Source organism: Puma concolor, chromosome C1 (assembly GCF_028749965.1).
Source record: "Puma concolor isolate L17-30 chromosome C1, mPumCon1.1.hap2, whole genome shotgun sequence".
NCBI classification, from domain to species: domain Eukaryota; kingdom Metazoa; phylum Chordata; class Mammalia; order Carnivora; family Felidae; genus Puma; species Puma concolor.
Window position 1 is genome coordinate 221834225 of NC_141674.1, and position 17654 is coordinate 221851878.

Sequence of the window (17654 nt, forward strand, 5' to 3'; positions counted from 1 at the left end):
TAAGGCTTTTCAAAACACCCATGTTACAAAATTCACACGTGCAAATAAACGCCATTCATCCCAGCATTCCTCTGGGAGCCAACTTTCACCTCAGAGACCATGTGGTCTGTGTGCACCTGCTCTTCTGAAATGACCTTCAGAACCTGAGGGAGAGTCTTCCAAAAGGCTCAAAGGCCACAGAGGGACGGCCTTTCGGGAATGGAGGAGGTGTGGGAGACACATAAAAGGAGCCACGGTGTGCTTTAGACACAGGAATGGCCCAAAGAAAAACACTAAACCCAACGCCATCTGTAACAGGGCCGTGCAGTGTGCCCTTGTTAAAAGCGTGCACAATTTGTGAATCCCGAAGGAAAGGTGGCAAGGAAGTCCAGTTCCCCCAAATTCACCACGCAGCGTCCTCCTTCTCTGCCTGAGAGACTCCAGGAGAGCAAGGCCACGGGCAGGTCCGGAGCACGTGGTGGGGAGCCACACGCAGGACGGCCAGGTGCACCCTTGCCTATAAAGGTCTAACGCTCCTTGTTTCACTATTTTGTCTTGCGAAAACATTTACATTGTGTTTTAACTGCTTATTTCAAATTAAACTCAGTCTGAACATGACCACTGTCCTTGAAGGCGAAAAGCATTTTGAGGGCTTTTAGGAAGAAACACTTAAATAAAGTCTCCTTTCTGAAGGGCTCAAAACAAGGAAATAATTATTTTAAATGACCACTTTCCCATTAATGAGTTATAATGGCAGAAGACGTTTCTGTTCGTAATGGCCCAAATGGAAGTTCTTCAAATGCATCTGGCTTTCAGCTACTTTGTGATAAAGAGTCCAGGCCCATGTAAACCCAAGGCCTGGGCACCCTGGCACCCGGGGCACACCGCCACCACCAGAACAACCCAATTCGAACCCCAAGCCCAGCGCCCCCAGGCCCTCCCCCGTGGAGGACCACACACCCCGAGAACCCGCGGCTGGTTGGACGTGGACAGTGGGAAAAGGCAGCGCCTGAGTGTCACCAGTACAAACTGTGTCACTCAGACACGGACTAATAATGACTCAATGGCAAACATTACCCGAGGAGTCTTCCTAAGTGTATTTACGTGGACATCCACTGATCGTGTAAGTGGCCACAACAGACACGCTCGGAGGAGAGCTATTTCTTACCTCTCCCAGAGAGCTGCTCACAGAACGTGTGGCCTTGTGAGCATGTGCAGATAACGCCCAAGTACACATCTCTTTATTTTTCACACAAGTGGAATTATTCTTACTTTTTATTTTACAAGGATAATTTTTAAAGTGACCTCACAATAAACAATTTACACTAAAAATGAAATTAGTATTTTTAAATGCTACCAGATATCAAGGTGGAGTTTGATTGGGTTTTCTCAGTAAGTTCCAAAAACCTGAAACATTCTGGAAACCCTGAAAGACCTTCCTGGCCCGGGAGCTGGTCCGCAGCACACAGAGCGACAGTGCCATCTAGGCTCCGTCGGGCCGAAGGAGAGCTTACACGAAAGCCCCCAAAACGGTGTCTCTTTGAGTAAACACGCTTCCAACTGGTTTGGAACATTAAAAAAAATACCCACTGCCGCTGTTCTCACTGAAACGTGGCTAAGCGCCTGTCCACTTGTCGCCGTGAGCTTAAAGGGGGCCCGTTACGAAGAGCCCACGGTGTCACGTCTCTCTCCACCAAACGCCAGGAGTCGTAACCTCCAATCAACCACAGATTCACTCCAGATGGAAGAGAAGTGAGGCACGGGAAACCTTTTATGACCCAGGGAGCAAAAAGCGGAGACAGAAAACATTCTGTTCACAAAGCACTTAGTCTAATTGAAGAGAATTCAAAAACTGGCTGAGGATAATATAACCTCTTAACATCACGAGCCAAAGTGCCCGAAGAAGCGAGAGCGTACCCGAGCCTGGTTTACAACACAAGATGCTATGCCACGTACTCTACAAGAGTGAGGCAGGAAAAGAGACAAAAAATGAACCGTAGATAATGTTTTACGACTCGAACTGTTTCCCAATCAACAGAATGTCTCCCCTTGCTCCTAAAACATGTCCAAAGGGTACTGGTTAGTCCCTCCCAAACCGCAAAGTTCTGTCTGAATGCTACGCTTCTGATACCAAACTCATACCCCACAGTCTCTGTAACTGAAACTTCCTACCACGAGGACCTTCTCCTAGAGTCACAGGAAACAGAAGTCTCCATGAGGAAGCAAACTGGGGGGGCGGGAAGGCCCCGGCTCTGGGGAAGCAGGGCCCTGCACACATGGAACCATGCCTGGTGACCAGGGTCTCGAGCATGGGAATGAAAGCAGCAGAGGCAGGCGCCGACAAGTTACAGACCACGCACATGAACACAGAATGCCATCAAGGTTGAAAAAGACAGCGGCGGTCCCTCGGCATAAGCACACACACACGTAATTGTACACCAGCATCCGTAACTGGCGTGGAACAAAAATGCTCTAAACCAGTAATTTGGTCAGGTTCTAAACAAAATGGGTGTAACCGGTTAAGTGGCATGTTTATGGTACTTAACTTAGAAAATTGGTCGTAATTTTCACTGGAGTCCCCCAAATTAAGAAATGATGCTCAAATGAAAATAAACAGTTACCGTGGTACACTGTGATGAGATATCCGGGCGTCAGGGGCAGGGGACAATAAACTGGGAGGAGAGGACAGGCCATTTTTAGTAAAATAAATGAAATGAAATTTATTTTACCAGTTAATTGAATGCTATCATCTGTAAACTTTAAGGGAATTACTGAATCCTTCTCTGCTCCAATAACAACATAACTAAATAACTACAAAAATTATGGTCTTAAGACATCAATTTTGGACACAGTCTAGAATCAAATTAACACACATTTCAGATAACGTTTAGACAATGGCACTGTGGGGGCGCCTGGGCGGCTCAGTCAGTTAAGCATCCGACTCTTGATTTTGGCTCAGGTCATGATCTCACAATTCAGGGGGTTGGTTAACTCCTGCGTCGGGCTCTGTGCTGACAGCGCGGAGCCTGCTTAGGATTCTCTTCCTGCCTCTCCCCTGCTCATTCTCTCAAAATAAGTAAGTGAAGTTAAAAAGAAAATGACACTGTTATCAGTGGAACAAGTCAAAAGGCCCTAGCACATCACCAGCCACAGGGGGTGGGGACACCGGGACAGCCACCTGCCCTCACGTGGTATTTCACGTCTGTGTCCAGCAGTGGCCAACGCTGAAAAGAATCACACAGAAATCCACAAGCTAGCACGTGGCTGTTACAGTTCGAAGTTAAGAGAAGGTACTCAGGGGTGGGGGAAAAGGTGGCTACAGCCAGGCTCAGAAGAAGGCTAGGACTCGTAGATAGTTACCAGGCCGGTGGGGGGGACCGCAGATTCAGGAAGAGGCAGAAGGACGTCAATAGGACCCTGAACTGATTCCCAGAAACTAAACGTGGATTCATGACAAGACACAGATAAGCCACTGAAGGATTCTGAGGAAAAGGAATGCAGGGTCACGATGACATTTTCATCAAAATTAACCTGCTAGGCGTGTGCACACGGACAAGCAGTGGGAAGAAATAACTAAGCACAGCATGAAGATCAAGAACGAAGGGGCAAACCGCCAAGGCAGCAGGAGTCACAAGAGAAAAGGGCAGGGAGAGAAACCACTGGAGACAGCGCAGACCCTAGCACGTCCCTTAGGGTACGGCGGGGGCGAGGCAGCCGGCCAGGAGAAGGAGGGTCCAAGCGGGATGCCGGCTGCAGAGGTGACGGCCTCACCGGGATCCAAGCCTGAGCCACCGGGCGGAGGGAAGGCAGCACGGTCTGTGCACACGACCGCGGGCGGGGTCGCGTCAGCCCATCCACGCCCCGGTCGCCTCGGGGGGCGGGCCAGACCCCTGTACAGCAAGGAGGGCCCCCACCAGGCAGGAGTGCGCTGGAATCGGAAAGCGCTTCCGGAACACCGTCCGGACACAGTGCTGACACCGTAACTGCGATTCAGGCTCACGCCTCGAGGCCTCAGACCTACACGGAGACACCAGGCAGCGGCTGAGAGAAAGGACACTGCATTTCCAGCAAGGCCCCGAATGACGTAGGAGGCAAGTGACCTCGTTGGGGTAAATGTACAAAAACACCTGAATATACAACCATCTCGACACAGAAACTCAACCGGAGTTTTCAAAACCAGAGACTGCAGTTTTTAGCTCCAGATAAAAGCTTGAAAGTCCCCACTCTCATCCGCACAACAAATATCCCTGACAACCAACCACCTGCTCTGGAAGAAGAGCAACGGTGCGCCGGGAGGTGCTGGCGTGTGCCAATGGTGCCATCTGGGTGGTGGGGAGCAGAGGGGAGCACCCTGCCGAGGCCCCCATCCCGCCTCCGCCCCCCGCCCCTGCACTCCTGTGGCCGCAGACCTGGTCACCCCTCACCGGCCCACAGACCCACAGGCAGAGAAGCCACGGGGATGTGGATGAACCGCCCGTTCTCCCTGACATCTCCAGAACATTCCATCCACACTGTGCTCACACTCGACTGGAGCACGAATCCAGACAGGAACGTTCCTGAGCATACAAAAGGCCTTCGCAGAATTCAGTGTGTTCTCAGACCACAAGTGCAGGCACAGCAGAGGGAGGCTGCCAGCACCAAGTGCACGTGGGAGATCTGGAGTCGAGCGTCCAGGCCTCTGCCCCAGGAGACCAGGGAAAAGACGACCGAAGCCTTGAAGGAAGCAGAGTAAAAAAAGAATAATAAAGGCCAGAGCAGAAATCAGACTGAAAGCAGACAACAGAGAAGTTCAAGAAAACAAAAAGCTGGTTCTTTAAAAAGATCAATAAACATTAAGAGAAAATTCACCAACAACAAACAGGCACCCGAAATACAAACTGTTTGAAGTTCAGGGTTCATAAAATGCAAAATAAAGCAACCACTCATCTCTGGTGTCAAAATCACAAGTGTCTGCTGTCTGTTCGAACTACGCGGTCCGTCCGGGACTCTGGGGGATGGTCGAGCGTGCAGCCTGGCTCGCCTTTTCTGGAGAACGGTTCTGCGAGAGAGAGCTGTAAGCTGTATTCACACGACCTCACCCGGTCCCTCCGCCTTCACACCCGGTGTGGAACAGACACACGTGCAACGTGCTTGCTGATTACGAACAGGAAGGGATCAAAGCAACCCGAAAATCAAAATTAAAGAAACAATAAGTGGATCAGGGCAGCATCTCAGGAACTGACCGACTTTACTTGTAAACCCAGACAGTAAGTACTTCAGCCTCTGAGGGCTTCAAAGAGTTTCTGTAGCATAAACCAGTTTTCTCTCACGATCCTTTAAAAATGTAAGAACGATTCTTGGCAGCTGAGGGCTGGATTTGGTCCACAGGCCACAGTTTGCCAACCGCTGACTTGTATCTCCATCAAAGGGTTCAAACAGCATCCCCAAGCAGCCATCAAGAAATCAAATTTTTAAGTTTTCACTAAGAGAGGGACGTGCTTATGGTGTCAAAATCTAGAATACAAAGACACATACGAGGTAACTTGTATTTAGAAACACGAGCTCACACATTTACAGCCTGCCGTCCGCGGTCAGGAATCACAGGTGATCCTGGACTTGGGCCTCCTCCCTCTCTATGGTGAGTGGTGTAGCTCCCACCCCTGACCCACTGGGGCTGATGGTCATTTCCGTGTTCTTCACCTGCCTCATCACCCGAGTCAAAGTTCTCACCACGACCCTCATTCACTTCTGTACGCTCCCGGCTCTCCTGCCCTCTCTCCCACTCACCCCCAGACCCCGACCCTGTTGGAACCCAGGGTCCTACAGCCCGGGGACGGCCGCAGCAGCCGGGAAAGCCCTCTCTCCGCTCGGTGTCAGGGCCGCTGCCCCACCAGCCGCGCACAGCACGTTTCTCTCAGGTCCTCCCAACGGTCTTCCCCACACCGAGGCTGAGACATTTCCTCCCTCCTCAAACCTCCATTGTGTCCCCCCGCGCCCCGCACCCTCACTGGCACTCATGGCCACTGGCCCACTTCCCATCTCACCATGAAGACGGGGCGGCCGGCAGAGAGCTTCCACAGGCCCAGGGCACATCCCCGCTCACCCTGAGCCACGTGAGGAGCACGGACCGCCACGGAGCGCTAGGCCTCGCCTTCAGTGGCCACTCCCAGCCTTCCCCCGGGGAGCCTCCTTCCCTGTCCCTGTCAACCCCACCCCTACAACCACGGGATCTTTCCCATGAGCTGCTACTTTTTCCATCTGAAGCACAAAACAAGAAAAAACAAAACAAAAACCATTAAAAGTTACCTTATTTGTAATACCTAAGTCAGTAGCTTCAAACGAGAAGTAATCCCACCTCAAGCACAGGATGTGAACAGCTGATGGCACCCTTCCACGTGTGCCGACGCTGGGCTACATCCAGCTATCAGACAAAAGAAACTGCAACCCAGCAAACTACCCGCACACACGGGAAGGTCTGGCGCTCGGGGCCCAGCTCCGCGGGAGCAAGTCCGATGGGCAGACTGGTCACCGGGGCAAGACGGGTGCTACGCGTGGGCTCAACACTGAGACCAGCGCTCCTCAAAACTGATGTGGCCCTGCCACTGTGTGTGCCCAGCGTGCCACAGCAAGGCCAGTGCTGAGCCCCCAGCATAGCTCGTCCTGGGGGACAAAACAGGGAAGTCGGTAACGTGGGGTCCCTCCATCATGGAGGGCAGCCAGTGGCCCTCACAAGAAACTTCCACTTGCTGGGTTCAGATTTGCCTTCCCGCCCGAGACGTTTCTGTGAGAAGCCCAGTTCACGTGCACATGGAATCCCTTCTGCTGTCATAAACAGAGCATGCCTGGGAGCTCTGTTTCCAAACAGCGCCCCAAGGCCAGGGCACTGAACCCTACGCACCAAGGTACGATGGGGTTTACATGGGCCTTTTGCCTGGAGGTCAGGCCTTGAGTAGTTGCTAAGGCAGAAGGTGCCAGTGCCCCAAAAAACACTGGGCACTGATGTCCAATGGGCTTTGTGGGCAGAGATCCTGCCCACGTGTTACTGCCTTTTCCTGAACAAAGTAGCACCTTTGGCACGTCCCTCATGGCAGGGAGGGAGCATCGAAAGCCGGGGCGTGGACAGCTCCAGATTGGCCATGGTTCTTCCTCACTGCCCAGCCGTGCACCTGCTAATTCCCTGTGACCCCGGCCGTGAGTACAACTCCATACAGAGACTCCTGAGTCTTTCCAGTGAGTTTCCAAGTGTGCAGTCGGGCTTAGGGACCCTTAAAACACATGGTGTACTGGGTTGAATAGTGTCCCCCCCAAATTCATGTCCACTTGGAACCTGTGAGCGTGATCTTATTTGCAAAGAGCCTTTGCAGAGATTAAGTTAACATGTGATCCCAGGGCACTGGCACGGATCCTCCTCCCGTGACTGGTGAACTGACAGGAAGAGAGAAATGTAGGCAAGACACAGACACACAGGGAGGAACGTCACGTGAAGACAGAGGCAGGGTGGGAGTGACGCAGACACCTGCCCAGGAAAGCCCAGGATGGCCGGAGGCCACCAGAAGCTGAAGGGCGGGAAGGAGTCTTCCTAGGACCCGCAGAGGAGGGCGCCCTGGCAGCAACCTGGACTCTGGACTTCCGGGCTCCAGAACCGGGAGAAGCAGCCTCCGTTGTGTGCAGCGCCCCCAGCGGGTGGTGTCTCGCTACAGCAGCCCCAGGGCACTCACAGGGTCATCTGCACCAAGTGGCCCTGACCGAGGAACTCATGCCGTGGCACAGAAATGTGACAACGGCTCCACGCACGTGACATCTGCGGTCTTGACACAGCTGGCCTGACCTGAAGGGAGTGGTCCCCTGAGGACGCGAGGGCACCAGCAGGAGGAGGCCCTCTGCTGTGTGTCCGCGAGGGTCGGGCTGTCTGGCAAGCTGAGCGGTAGCGGGACGCGCGGCCGCGTCCCCGCCATCCTCTGCCTGGAGCTGGAGGACAAAGTGCCCACCGGAGATGAAAGCAAGACTGCTATTTGATTCTAATTCCTCTACACCTGGCTCAGGGCTCGGCACACGGAAGCAGCAAAGGATCTGCCGAGTTGATATTGGCAATCAATTAATTAACTGTCCGACTCGGGGACGGAAGAGCCTGTTTGAAGGAAAAAGGAAATACACCTCGTTCCTGGTGGCACAGTTAACATCTAACTTGAAACAGAACTCCTTCACGTTCTGTCAGTTTCTACCGCGGGCCGTGGACTATTCTCAAAGACCCAGCCCCGCGCCCCGTCTGGGTGGTCCCCAACAGCGTGGGACTCACAGCATCCGCAGGTGGTGAAGAGTCCGGTCATCCTGCTCCAGCCACGGCCCCTTGTCGCACTTGAGGTACTCGATGTCCTCCACCACCTACGACACAAACGATTCCAAGCCTGACGCAGAGGCCCATTTTGGAAATTTAAATGAGGTCACGTTTTAATACACTGCAAGCCACAAACACCTAGCAGGAAAAATCCCCATGGAAGTCAAAAAGAAAGGAAGTTGGACAGACAGCCTTCGGTGAAGAAACGGGACTGAGCGCTGACCCTCAGTGTGCGCGCCCGGCCCACTGACACGTGGGTGGCGCAGAAATGACACGTCGGGCCGGGAGACGAGGCGCGGGACAAAACAAGCCTCAAGACGGGGGAAACAGTGATCATGACAGACTCTCCCGCCCCAGGGACTTCGTTCTAGAAGACGAGACCTGGCCACTGGAAGCAACAAAAGAACAAGAAAATTAATCCATTTCCTGAAGAGATCCAACAATCTGTGTCCCCAGCCTCCAAACCCTCAGTCTGTACTCTGATCTCCCAGAGGGGCGACCTTTTCAGATGCACTTTTCCCCAAAACACGCCACACCCAGGGTCCTCTCTTGAGTCTCAGGAATTTGGGTACTTCCAATTATAAACTGAAAGCATGGCACGGTCTTAGGAGCAAATGCAACCTTCTGCTCGAACACGTGGCATCTGATGGGTCCGTCCAGGCGTAAAACCGCCTACGACAAACACACCTGCCTCCCAGGGACAAAAGTCAACAGAACTCAGGCAGTCCAAGCGGAGTGGGCCACGTGCAGTCCTTGGAGCTGGCCCGGCGCTGCACTCGGATGCGGCCCCGGGCCCTAAGGGAGCGTCCCCCTCTCCGTGGACAAGACCTCACTCCATAACCCTCTCCTCCTCTCGTGCCCAGAGCCAACCGGGCCCGTTGTCTCTGCAGTGGTCAACTCCACAGTACTGTCTGATGTCACCACCTGTACCTCAGCCCCAAACCATAAAACCTGTTCTTCCAGAATTTTTGTACCTTTTGTTTTGCCTTTTAGTATTTTATGATTAACTTCTAAAACATGGGACCTTCTTTTTGCCTAATGGATGATCAACTGCTTCAACACCATTTAAGAAATAATAATTTTCTTCTACGTCACGTTTTGTTTTCCTTTAAGGCACTGCCTTTGCCAAAGTCTCACATGCACGCGTACGCACGTGCACACGCACATGCAACTGCTTCTCTACTCTCTGCTCTGCTCCATTTAGCCATTTATCAATTCTTGTGTTAACGCCACATGGCTTTCATTACCATCATTTTGTAATATGTTTTTGTTATTTGGGAAGGCAAATGTTCCTGCATTATTTTTTTCCACTGTTTTTGGTTATTACTCATTAAGTTCTCATTGCATTGAGATTGACTCGAATTTTACAAAATGCACTTACTAATGTATTTTCTACAATTTTAAGATCCTAGAAACTAAGTTATTCAAATAAAAATCAAAATCTCATGACCAGGGGAGAGATACACTGGCTCAGTACCTCTTTTAAAAACCTTATGATGGGGCGCCTGGGTGGCGCAGTCGGTTAAGCGTCCGACTTCAGCCAGGTCACGATCTCGCGGTTTGTGAGTTTGAGCCCCGCGTCAGGCTCTGGGCTGATGGCTCGGAGCCTGGAGCCTGTTTCCGATTCTGTGTCTCCCTCTCTCTCTGCCCCTCCCCCGTTCATGCTCTGTCTCTCTCTGTCCCAAAAATAAATAAAAAATGTTAAAAAAAAAAAAAAAACTTATGAAATATAGACATTTCTAAGACTGGTGGCAGCTGAACTGATTATCTGATTGATAAGAACCCTACACATGAAACAAATTTAAGAATAATCACAAACTTTCGGCCGATTTCTTACCTTTTCCGCATCTTGAGCTTCCCTTGCACTATACTGTAAAACCTCACACTTCTCACTGCAAGAAAAAACAAGATGGAATTCAACGTAAATTTTCCAAGCTTACGTTAATGCACAAATGAATACGTAACGTTAAAAACTATCACCACAAACACTGAAACCTCCCATTCTTTGAACAGGGTAGGGTGATACGCTGGGCACGTGCTGGCTCACGTGGTCTGAACGGCTAAGGAGGACCCACTAGCAGCAGAAACGTGCTCTAGGCTGGACAGCGGGTACATCTCCTGACTTCCCTTCTGACGATCTTACCCCCACCCCACAGGCGCCAGGACCAGTGGCAAAGGGGGACGGGGTCCATGGGTCACCTCCACAGGTTTCGCTACAGGACAGGACGAAGGCGCCCGGGGCCTCACTGAGGCATGGGCACAGAGAGTGGCCATGTGGTGGAGGAGGAAGGACAGGTTACTTGAGCTGCTAGAATCTAGGAGACAAACCAGCCCTCCGGATAACCTTTATCAGCCCAGGCCCGCAGCAGGGCAGAGCAGCTCACTCCCCCGGGTCCCTGGCCTGAGTCTGGACACTGCAAAGCCACAACTGGATCCCAGACGTTTCCAGCACTTCTGCCTATCCCCCCGCCACGTTGACTGCCACCTGGACGGCCAGCTGCCCAACCAGGAGACGACTGGACCACCACAAGCCACAGATGGGAAGTCTGCCCCCACCGCCACCTCCAGACCAGCCAGTGGGAGACCTGACGCCCCAACCCCGGCCAGAGGCCAGCAAGGCCGCCCAGACCAGAGGTCCACTGGACGGCCTGTCACCACAGGCAATGTCTCACCCCCATCCAGCAAAGGGGACAGCAGGATGTCAAGGACAGACTGCTACTTCCCAAGGATCATCTGCACAGCATAAACGAGGCCATTCTCTCTTTTGACGTCTACACCACAGCACCCTCCCGCTGACAGAGAGTCCAAGAACATACGAGCTACGCTCAAACTGAAATCCACGTGCGACCCTCCACAACGGCATCGAACGTCGCCAACTGCTGGCCACCTTCCACAGGTCACCGGTGTAATGAGCAGAGTTAGTGCAGGGAAGGCGTCTGTATTCGTATCGTTACTGTGGACTCACATTCATTCCAAGTGTAAGAAAAAACTCCCCAAGCACTGAAATTGCAGGTAGGCCTGCATGGCGCACTCCAAGACGTCCTCCAACGAGATAAGTGTTTCTTGCTGCAACGAGGTCACTGCGTTTCCTGTATCGCCACAAAGACGAGCGAAACGGTCAGAAACCATAAGCAGGTTGATAATGACCCCACAGAGCCAGAAACACAACCTCGGTGCACTGGCCGTTGTGGCTGGAGGGAGAGCGGCCCCCAAGCGGAGAACCTGACGCACGCAGCCCCTCCTCAGGGGCCCGCGGCCTCTCACTGTCACTACGAGGAGAAAGGCACGCAGAGGGGAGTCCTTTCCCTCGACAAGTCCCACAAGTCAAAATTAAACCAAGTGCGTAGGAGACAGAGGTTGTCACCTCCCCTGGATGAGGAAGGGAGGGAGGCTGGCATGGGAACAACACGGCTCTTCCTCACACGGCGACACGGTCTGGCGTCCTTGACCTAGCTGTCACGAGCGTACGCGGGAGACATCAGGAACACGGTGACACGTACCTTCGACACACGTAACTGAGCCCACCTCTTAAGTCCCCGCTGGCGGCAGGCACCGTGTGGGGCATACACGGTGACAGAGACAAGGTCCCCGCCCGTGCAGAACTGGCAACTCCAGACGGTCAACGGAAAACGGCTCACAGAGCCGATTTCATAACCTAACATCTCCGTCTTTCGTGTGACTCCACACACCGGACATTTATTCTCCGCGTGTCTACAACGAGCAGCGTCCCATGCCAAATGCCTCAGTAACAGAGCGACAGATGGCAGAGGGTCCTGCCGTTGGGTCATGCCCGCCCCTCGTTCCCACTGGCCCGTGAAGGGAGGCTGAACCAGGAGGGTGGCCGAGGGTCTCAGAGATTCGGAGACACCCTCAAGGCCTGTGGAGCGAACTCACGTCCGGCGGACCCCCTCAGGGCCCCCCCCCCCCCCCCCCGTCTCGGGAACTGCTGTGCCTCCCGTGTCTCCCGTGACACCAGCAGTCGCGGCAACATTTACAAACAGAGCAGCGTAAAGGCCTCCTCACGAGCGCGTGAAGCCAAGCCACGGTGCAAACTCATTCCCGACACGTTTCATAATCAAGGTAAGGAAGACAAAACACAGGCCTTCCAATGATTTTAAGCATAAATGTTCTCAAAGCCAGAAAACGTATTCCTGTGGTGGGTAGCTGTGTCTCCTGGCGAGAGCTGCAACGCTTCCCACGCTTTCATGGTCAACACGTAAGAACACGGCGAAGCATCGCGTGCCTGCTCGGCAGAGGAGAGCTGACGGGACAGCCAGCCCGGACGGCAGTTGCCCTCAAGTCAGGTAAACCCACTCTGCTTCAAATACGGACATTCGAGCTAAAAAAAATTTCTCTTAAGCAATTTTGATTTTATTGCTTAATTACTGATACTCTAATAATGTCCTCTTCCCAGGTGAGTCACTGTAAATACGTAATATTGAACCAAATGACTTCGAATAAACATGCCCGGGAAACCTAAAACTGTTCATGTGGGAAAACACCTCCTGAACTCCTGTGGGGAATAAGTTTAGGAATTTCCCGAGCTTGCAGCTTTGCGTTAACAAGGTTTAGGACTAAAGCATCGGAGATTAGGTCAACAGGGCAAAGCACCCCCAGCAGAGGATGAGAACGGAAAGCTGCTTTCACAGGACGGAAGGTCCAGAATAGGTAAACACGTAAACAGGCTACAGACCACGGAGCAGGGTGAAACTGCCCGGAGCTAATTCGCAAAAAAAGTGTCGTGTTGACCCTGAGGTAGCATGCTCTGTCTTATCCCCTAGGCAAGTTTGCTCGGGCAGCCATGATTTTGACCCAGACCCCTAACACCACATAGCTTCGACACACACAAGTTGACGATCGCCGTTTCGTTGTCTCTTTCTGCACGTCCATCACGTTTGCGAGCCTTCTGACCCTAATAAATATGGAGCGAGGACCCTTCCTCAAGACTCGTATCCTCCCGGACATTAGCCTCTCTCGCATTTAATTCTGCGTCCGCTCTCTTGCTGGACAAGAGAGAACTCCAGACTCTGAGTCTGTGACAAATTCTAAGTCACGAACGCTTAGACACTTTAGATAACCTACTCGTCGTAGATTGCTTAAAGTTTTACATAAAACTTGTGGTTCCAGTCAAGGTCCAGTGAATTTCTAAGAGAACACCTTGGGAGTCACGTACATCCCTCGCTGCACTGTGACCTGAGCCTGTGAACACTTAACATAAGGCAGACTGCACAGAAAACCTCACGTACGTGTTCACTGTGACAAATGGCCTCCAACTTAAGCGGGTCCCATAAACCCACATGGCTTGAGCCAGGACAATGCACAGGCCGTATCTGTTCAGAAGACAGGGCACACAGACATCACAGCAGGACCAAGAGGTAGAGCTCGTCCCCCCAGAGCGTGGCTCTCTGTTTCTCATCGGGAGGCGGCACTGTCCTACCCGGACTTAGCAAAGGCCCCGAGGCCCCAGGTCAAGTCCCAAGAACACAGCCCTGCCCACCAGAGCGCCTCACCTCAGCGCGGCTGGCTCCCGAGGTCCCTGAGCGCCACGCTGGGGCCTCTCGGTGAGGCGGGAAGCACCCCGACCTGCGTCTCGGAAAGTGGACCGCGGGCAAGGACGCCGGGGAGGAGGAGCAGTCGCCGGCAGGCCTGGGACAGCGTTTGCGACGCCGTGTATAAACTCAGCCAGCTCAGCGCGCTGGCCTGAGGCGCGTGCACCGTGTGCCTTGGTGGCTTCCTGAGGCTCCGGGTCCGTGACTGAGATGGGTAAAAATCCACCCTGAGGAACCGTTATGCTAACGCCGGGCGACGACGTGCAGACCCCGTGAGCGATCCACGAGGCCCACACAGCCCGACACCGTACGGCCGCCCCGGCCCGGGAGGGTGTGTGCTCTGCTCTGCTCTGCCCCGGCCTCTGGCGCCACCGGACGGAAGCGGCACCTGCCTGGACCTGGGAGGGGCGCACGTGAGCTGTCGTGCGTGGCACGTGCGGCCCCAGGAGGGGGTCCCAGGACAAAGCAAGTACGGGTAGCCAGACCACGTCGTAGACGCTTAGGGGCGGCCGGACACACTTTGTGATCTGGAAGCCCTCAAGGAGACGGTCTTCAAAATAACCACCAAGTGAAAGGAAATCCCCTCCCGACTGCAGCAGGATTCAGGCGTTATGAGCCGAAGTTCTACGGGAAACAACTGGGGCCAGGGCTGCCGTTCTCAGTTGTTTTGCAGCCGAAGATGTTCCAGAGGCATTTCCGGAACCGACGCGCTGCGGTCCACCGTCTCCCTCTGCCTCTTCACACACCTCCACACGTTGCCCTGGCGCAGGTTTACAAAACCGAGGTGTTTCTGCACCTCTGGTCTTACAAACAGAGCAGCGGGACGGGACGAAGGGGGCCCGCAGCTCAACCCTCTGTACCGCTGCCAGAAAGGGGCCTGTCACAAGACGGCGGCGGCAGTAAGCATCCATGCTCACGCTTAAAAAAATTAGTTTTCAACTTAAAAACCAGATTTTTCTTCCAAAGTTATCACAGCTTTTATTCACAATTTTATACTCTGAAATCTTAAAGGCATGAGACTTTTAGGTACCAAGAGGGTTAAGTTTCCGAAAGTTTAAGAAATACTGCTAGAAACCTTCAGTGAAAGCATCAAACAACCTAATTCTGGTGGGACGCGAGGGAGGCCCACGACCACACGAGGACGGGCCACACGGAGGGGGCAGAAACACATTCGCTTTGCGCCTTCAGGAAAGGAAGAGAACAGGAGGAAAGAGAGAAACAGGAGGGTTTGGTGGGATTTCATTTAAAATTCCAAGTGACCTTTCAGAAGAACTCTTAGAACCCGTAGGGATTGTTTATCCTCCTGAATTTTCTGTACCAGCAGGGGGCACTGCCGAGCAATCCTGGGTAGACATGAACATCCAGCTGCCAGCTCAGGTGTCAGAGGAGTCCTCTGATGCTCACACCCTATCGTGAAACATGGCAAGGGTCTGCTTCCGGCTTCCCGTGATTTCAGAAGTAAAACAAAGAAGGAAGATGGACGAAACAAGCAAGCCAAGAGACAACAAGACCCCACCGGATCAAGCCGGAACGTGTGCTGTCCTGCTCCCTCGCAAACCTCGGCGCACAACGTGCCGCACAACACCCACTGTAGTGAGAGTGAACCCCCCGGGCCGCGGCACACGGAGCCGCGTGTGAAGACGTGTGAATTGTGCGCCTGGCTCACCTCATCTCAGGCAGGAAGGTTTTCTTGTAGGCGTTCTCGATGTCCTGCAGATAGGCCGAGGTGACCTTCATTTCGTGTGGCTAAGCAAAAGAAGAAAAAAACAAGCGTGAAACATTTAGGCGTCTCTTTCTTTTACTTGTGCACACGTAAAACGTGAAAAAAGCAACAAACACGGTTTTCTGGGAACAACTTGTGGGTGTCGTCGGGACGACAGGAAAGGGGCCTCGGTATCGGTCAGGACTAACCTGTTTGCCCAGGGAACCCACGGCATGACCTTGCACAGGCCTTCAGACTCGTGCTTCGAACAGGCTCAGAAAGAACACGGTGTGCATGTGTGCGCACACACTGGGCCTGGCTTGCCCGCTCCGCTGCGCGCCCAAGACGAGAGGACCAGCCCACCTCTCCCCTACCCCCTCACCCCCCTCTCCGCCACCCACTCCCTCCGTCCTTCTCGCTTCCCCGCGCTCACACTCCCAGCCCGCTCCCACTTCCCCACCTCTCACCCCCCTATCACCTCCAGGTGTGCTAAGCCAAATTCGGAAACTGAAAACTCCAATCACGAGCGGCAAGCTTCAGAATTTAAGACCTCTTCCAGTTCGGCCACGCTTCCAGAACAGTCACATCGCTGTTCCCTGGTTTCTTCGTGGCATTTACCTCCGCCTGATACACTGCCTACGCGTCCCCCTCACACAACTCTACACTGTCACCACGTGTCAGGAACAAATACCCTAAGCGGGAGCAGTGCTTCCCAAGAACCAGTCCTAAGGGCGGCGACGGTCTTCACGACCTCTGTCCCCCGCATCACACGGCCGGTGGGCACCTTCAATCTGCAGTGTCCAGGCCACCTAACCGAGTCTCGCCCGGCGCCACACGCGTGGACCTCGCTGCCTAGCCGCTGCAGGCTCAGCAGGCAGGAACACAGGGACGGGGCTCAACGGGAGTGAAGCACTGAGAGGTGTTGAAAGCGACACTCAGTCTGCCCAGACACCGGGGCACGGAGACCCCGCGAGAGAACAGAAAGGTGCAGGGCACAGGGAAGTGGTCAGGACACTGACCCGGCCTCACAGGGTGCTTTAGGGGACAGGGGAGGACAGAGAGATGGGGCCAGGGACCGCGGGGCTCCGGTGGAGAGCAGGGACTGCGCCGGGACCCCCCTCCGTCCGCCGCACGAGGGCCCACCCTCCGGGGGCTCCGCTGTGGGTGCCGCCCGGCTCCGTGAAGGAAGGTGGCGACTCAGCAAAGTGCCGCGAGCACCGGCACCGCAACAACGGGGACACGCAAAACGAGCGGGGTCTTGAATTTAAGAGCTGGTTACATTTCCTTTCTTCTGAATCCGACTCTGGATCTCCGGAACCGGCACGTCGATGTAGATGACCACGTGGGGAGGCAGGTACTCAGAGGCGGTGACCTTCTTCACCTCGTTGTAGTGCTCCACACCTGCCACACACGAGCGGGACACGTCTGTCACCCGCGGGTGTCCACGTCGTGGACGTCTCGTACATACTTTACTTTTCAAAAAACTCAACTGAAAAACATCTGATTACATTTACTCGGGTTCAACCTACTTCAGTAAATTTAATCAGCTACGCAGACCGACCTTCTGAAGCAGATTTAGTAATGAGAAAACAAAGCAGCAAGCAGTGAAGGCTGGGGGAAACCCTCCTGAAGCTGTCGCCGTACCGAGCAAGCCGTACGCACAACAGCCACGCACGGCCGGTGATGCCGAACCCCATCCGCGCCGTTTCCAAGAACACCCTGCACCTGGACGTCCTCTGGCGCACAATGACGCCACTGGAAAGGCAGCCAGAGCACAGTCTGGGTCGCTGGAACGAAACCACCACCCTCACCCGCCACGGCAGCAATGTCAAGAAACGACCATCTGCAGATTTTCACATGGCAGAAACTTCCAGAAGCGATCACACGAAGGGCCACAGAAAGACAACTACTTTGCTGTAAAGAAAAGTCCCGGTGACCACTGCTAGCGACGCCTGCTTTGGGGGCGATTCAGGCGGACCTCTGACCCAAGGTCACAAGGGTCTGGGCTGGAGGGACAGGCTACGACGGTGGTGCACTCCAAGTAAGTGACCGTGGGGACTCTTACTCACGGGACCTCACGGGACCGTGGGCACCGTTCTAACACTCGGCC

General features: G+C 53.8%; 1 protein-coding gene across 3 annotated transcripts in view; it reads right to left on the minus strand.

The window, feature by feature from the left end:
• Positions 1 to 17654, minus strand: part of NDUFA10 (NADH:ubiquinone oxidoreductase subunit A10) — a 51832-nt gene that overhangs the window by 24970 nt on the left and 9208 nt on the right. For all 3 annotated transcript variants that reach the window (XM_086720117.1, XM_025930677.2, XM_086720116.1), the window contains exons 5-8: positions 16824 to 16945; positions 15509 to 15588; positions 10131 to 10185; positions 8255 to 8340 (exon numbers count right to left, since the gene is read on the minus strand). In XM_086720117.1, the coding sequence (XP_086576243.1) occupies positions 8255 to 8340; positions 10131 to 10185; positions 15509 to 15588; positions 16824 to 16945 (343 nt within the window). The remainder of the gene's footprint in view (positions 1 to 8254; positions 8341 to 10130; positions 10186 to 15508; positions 15589 to 16823; positions 16946 to 17654) is intronic.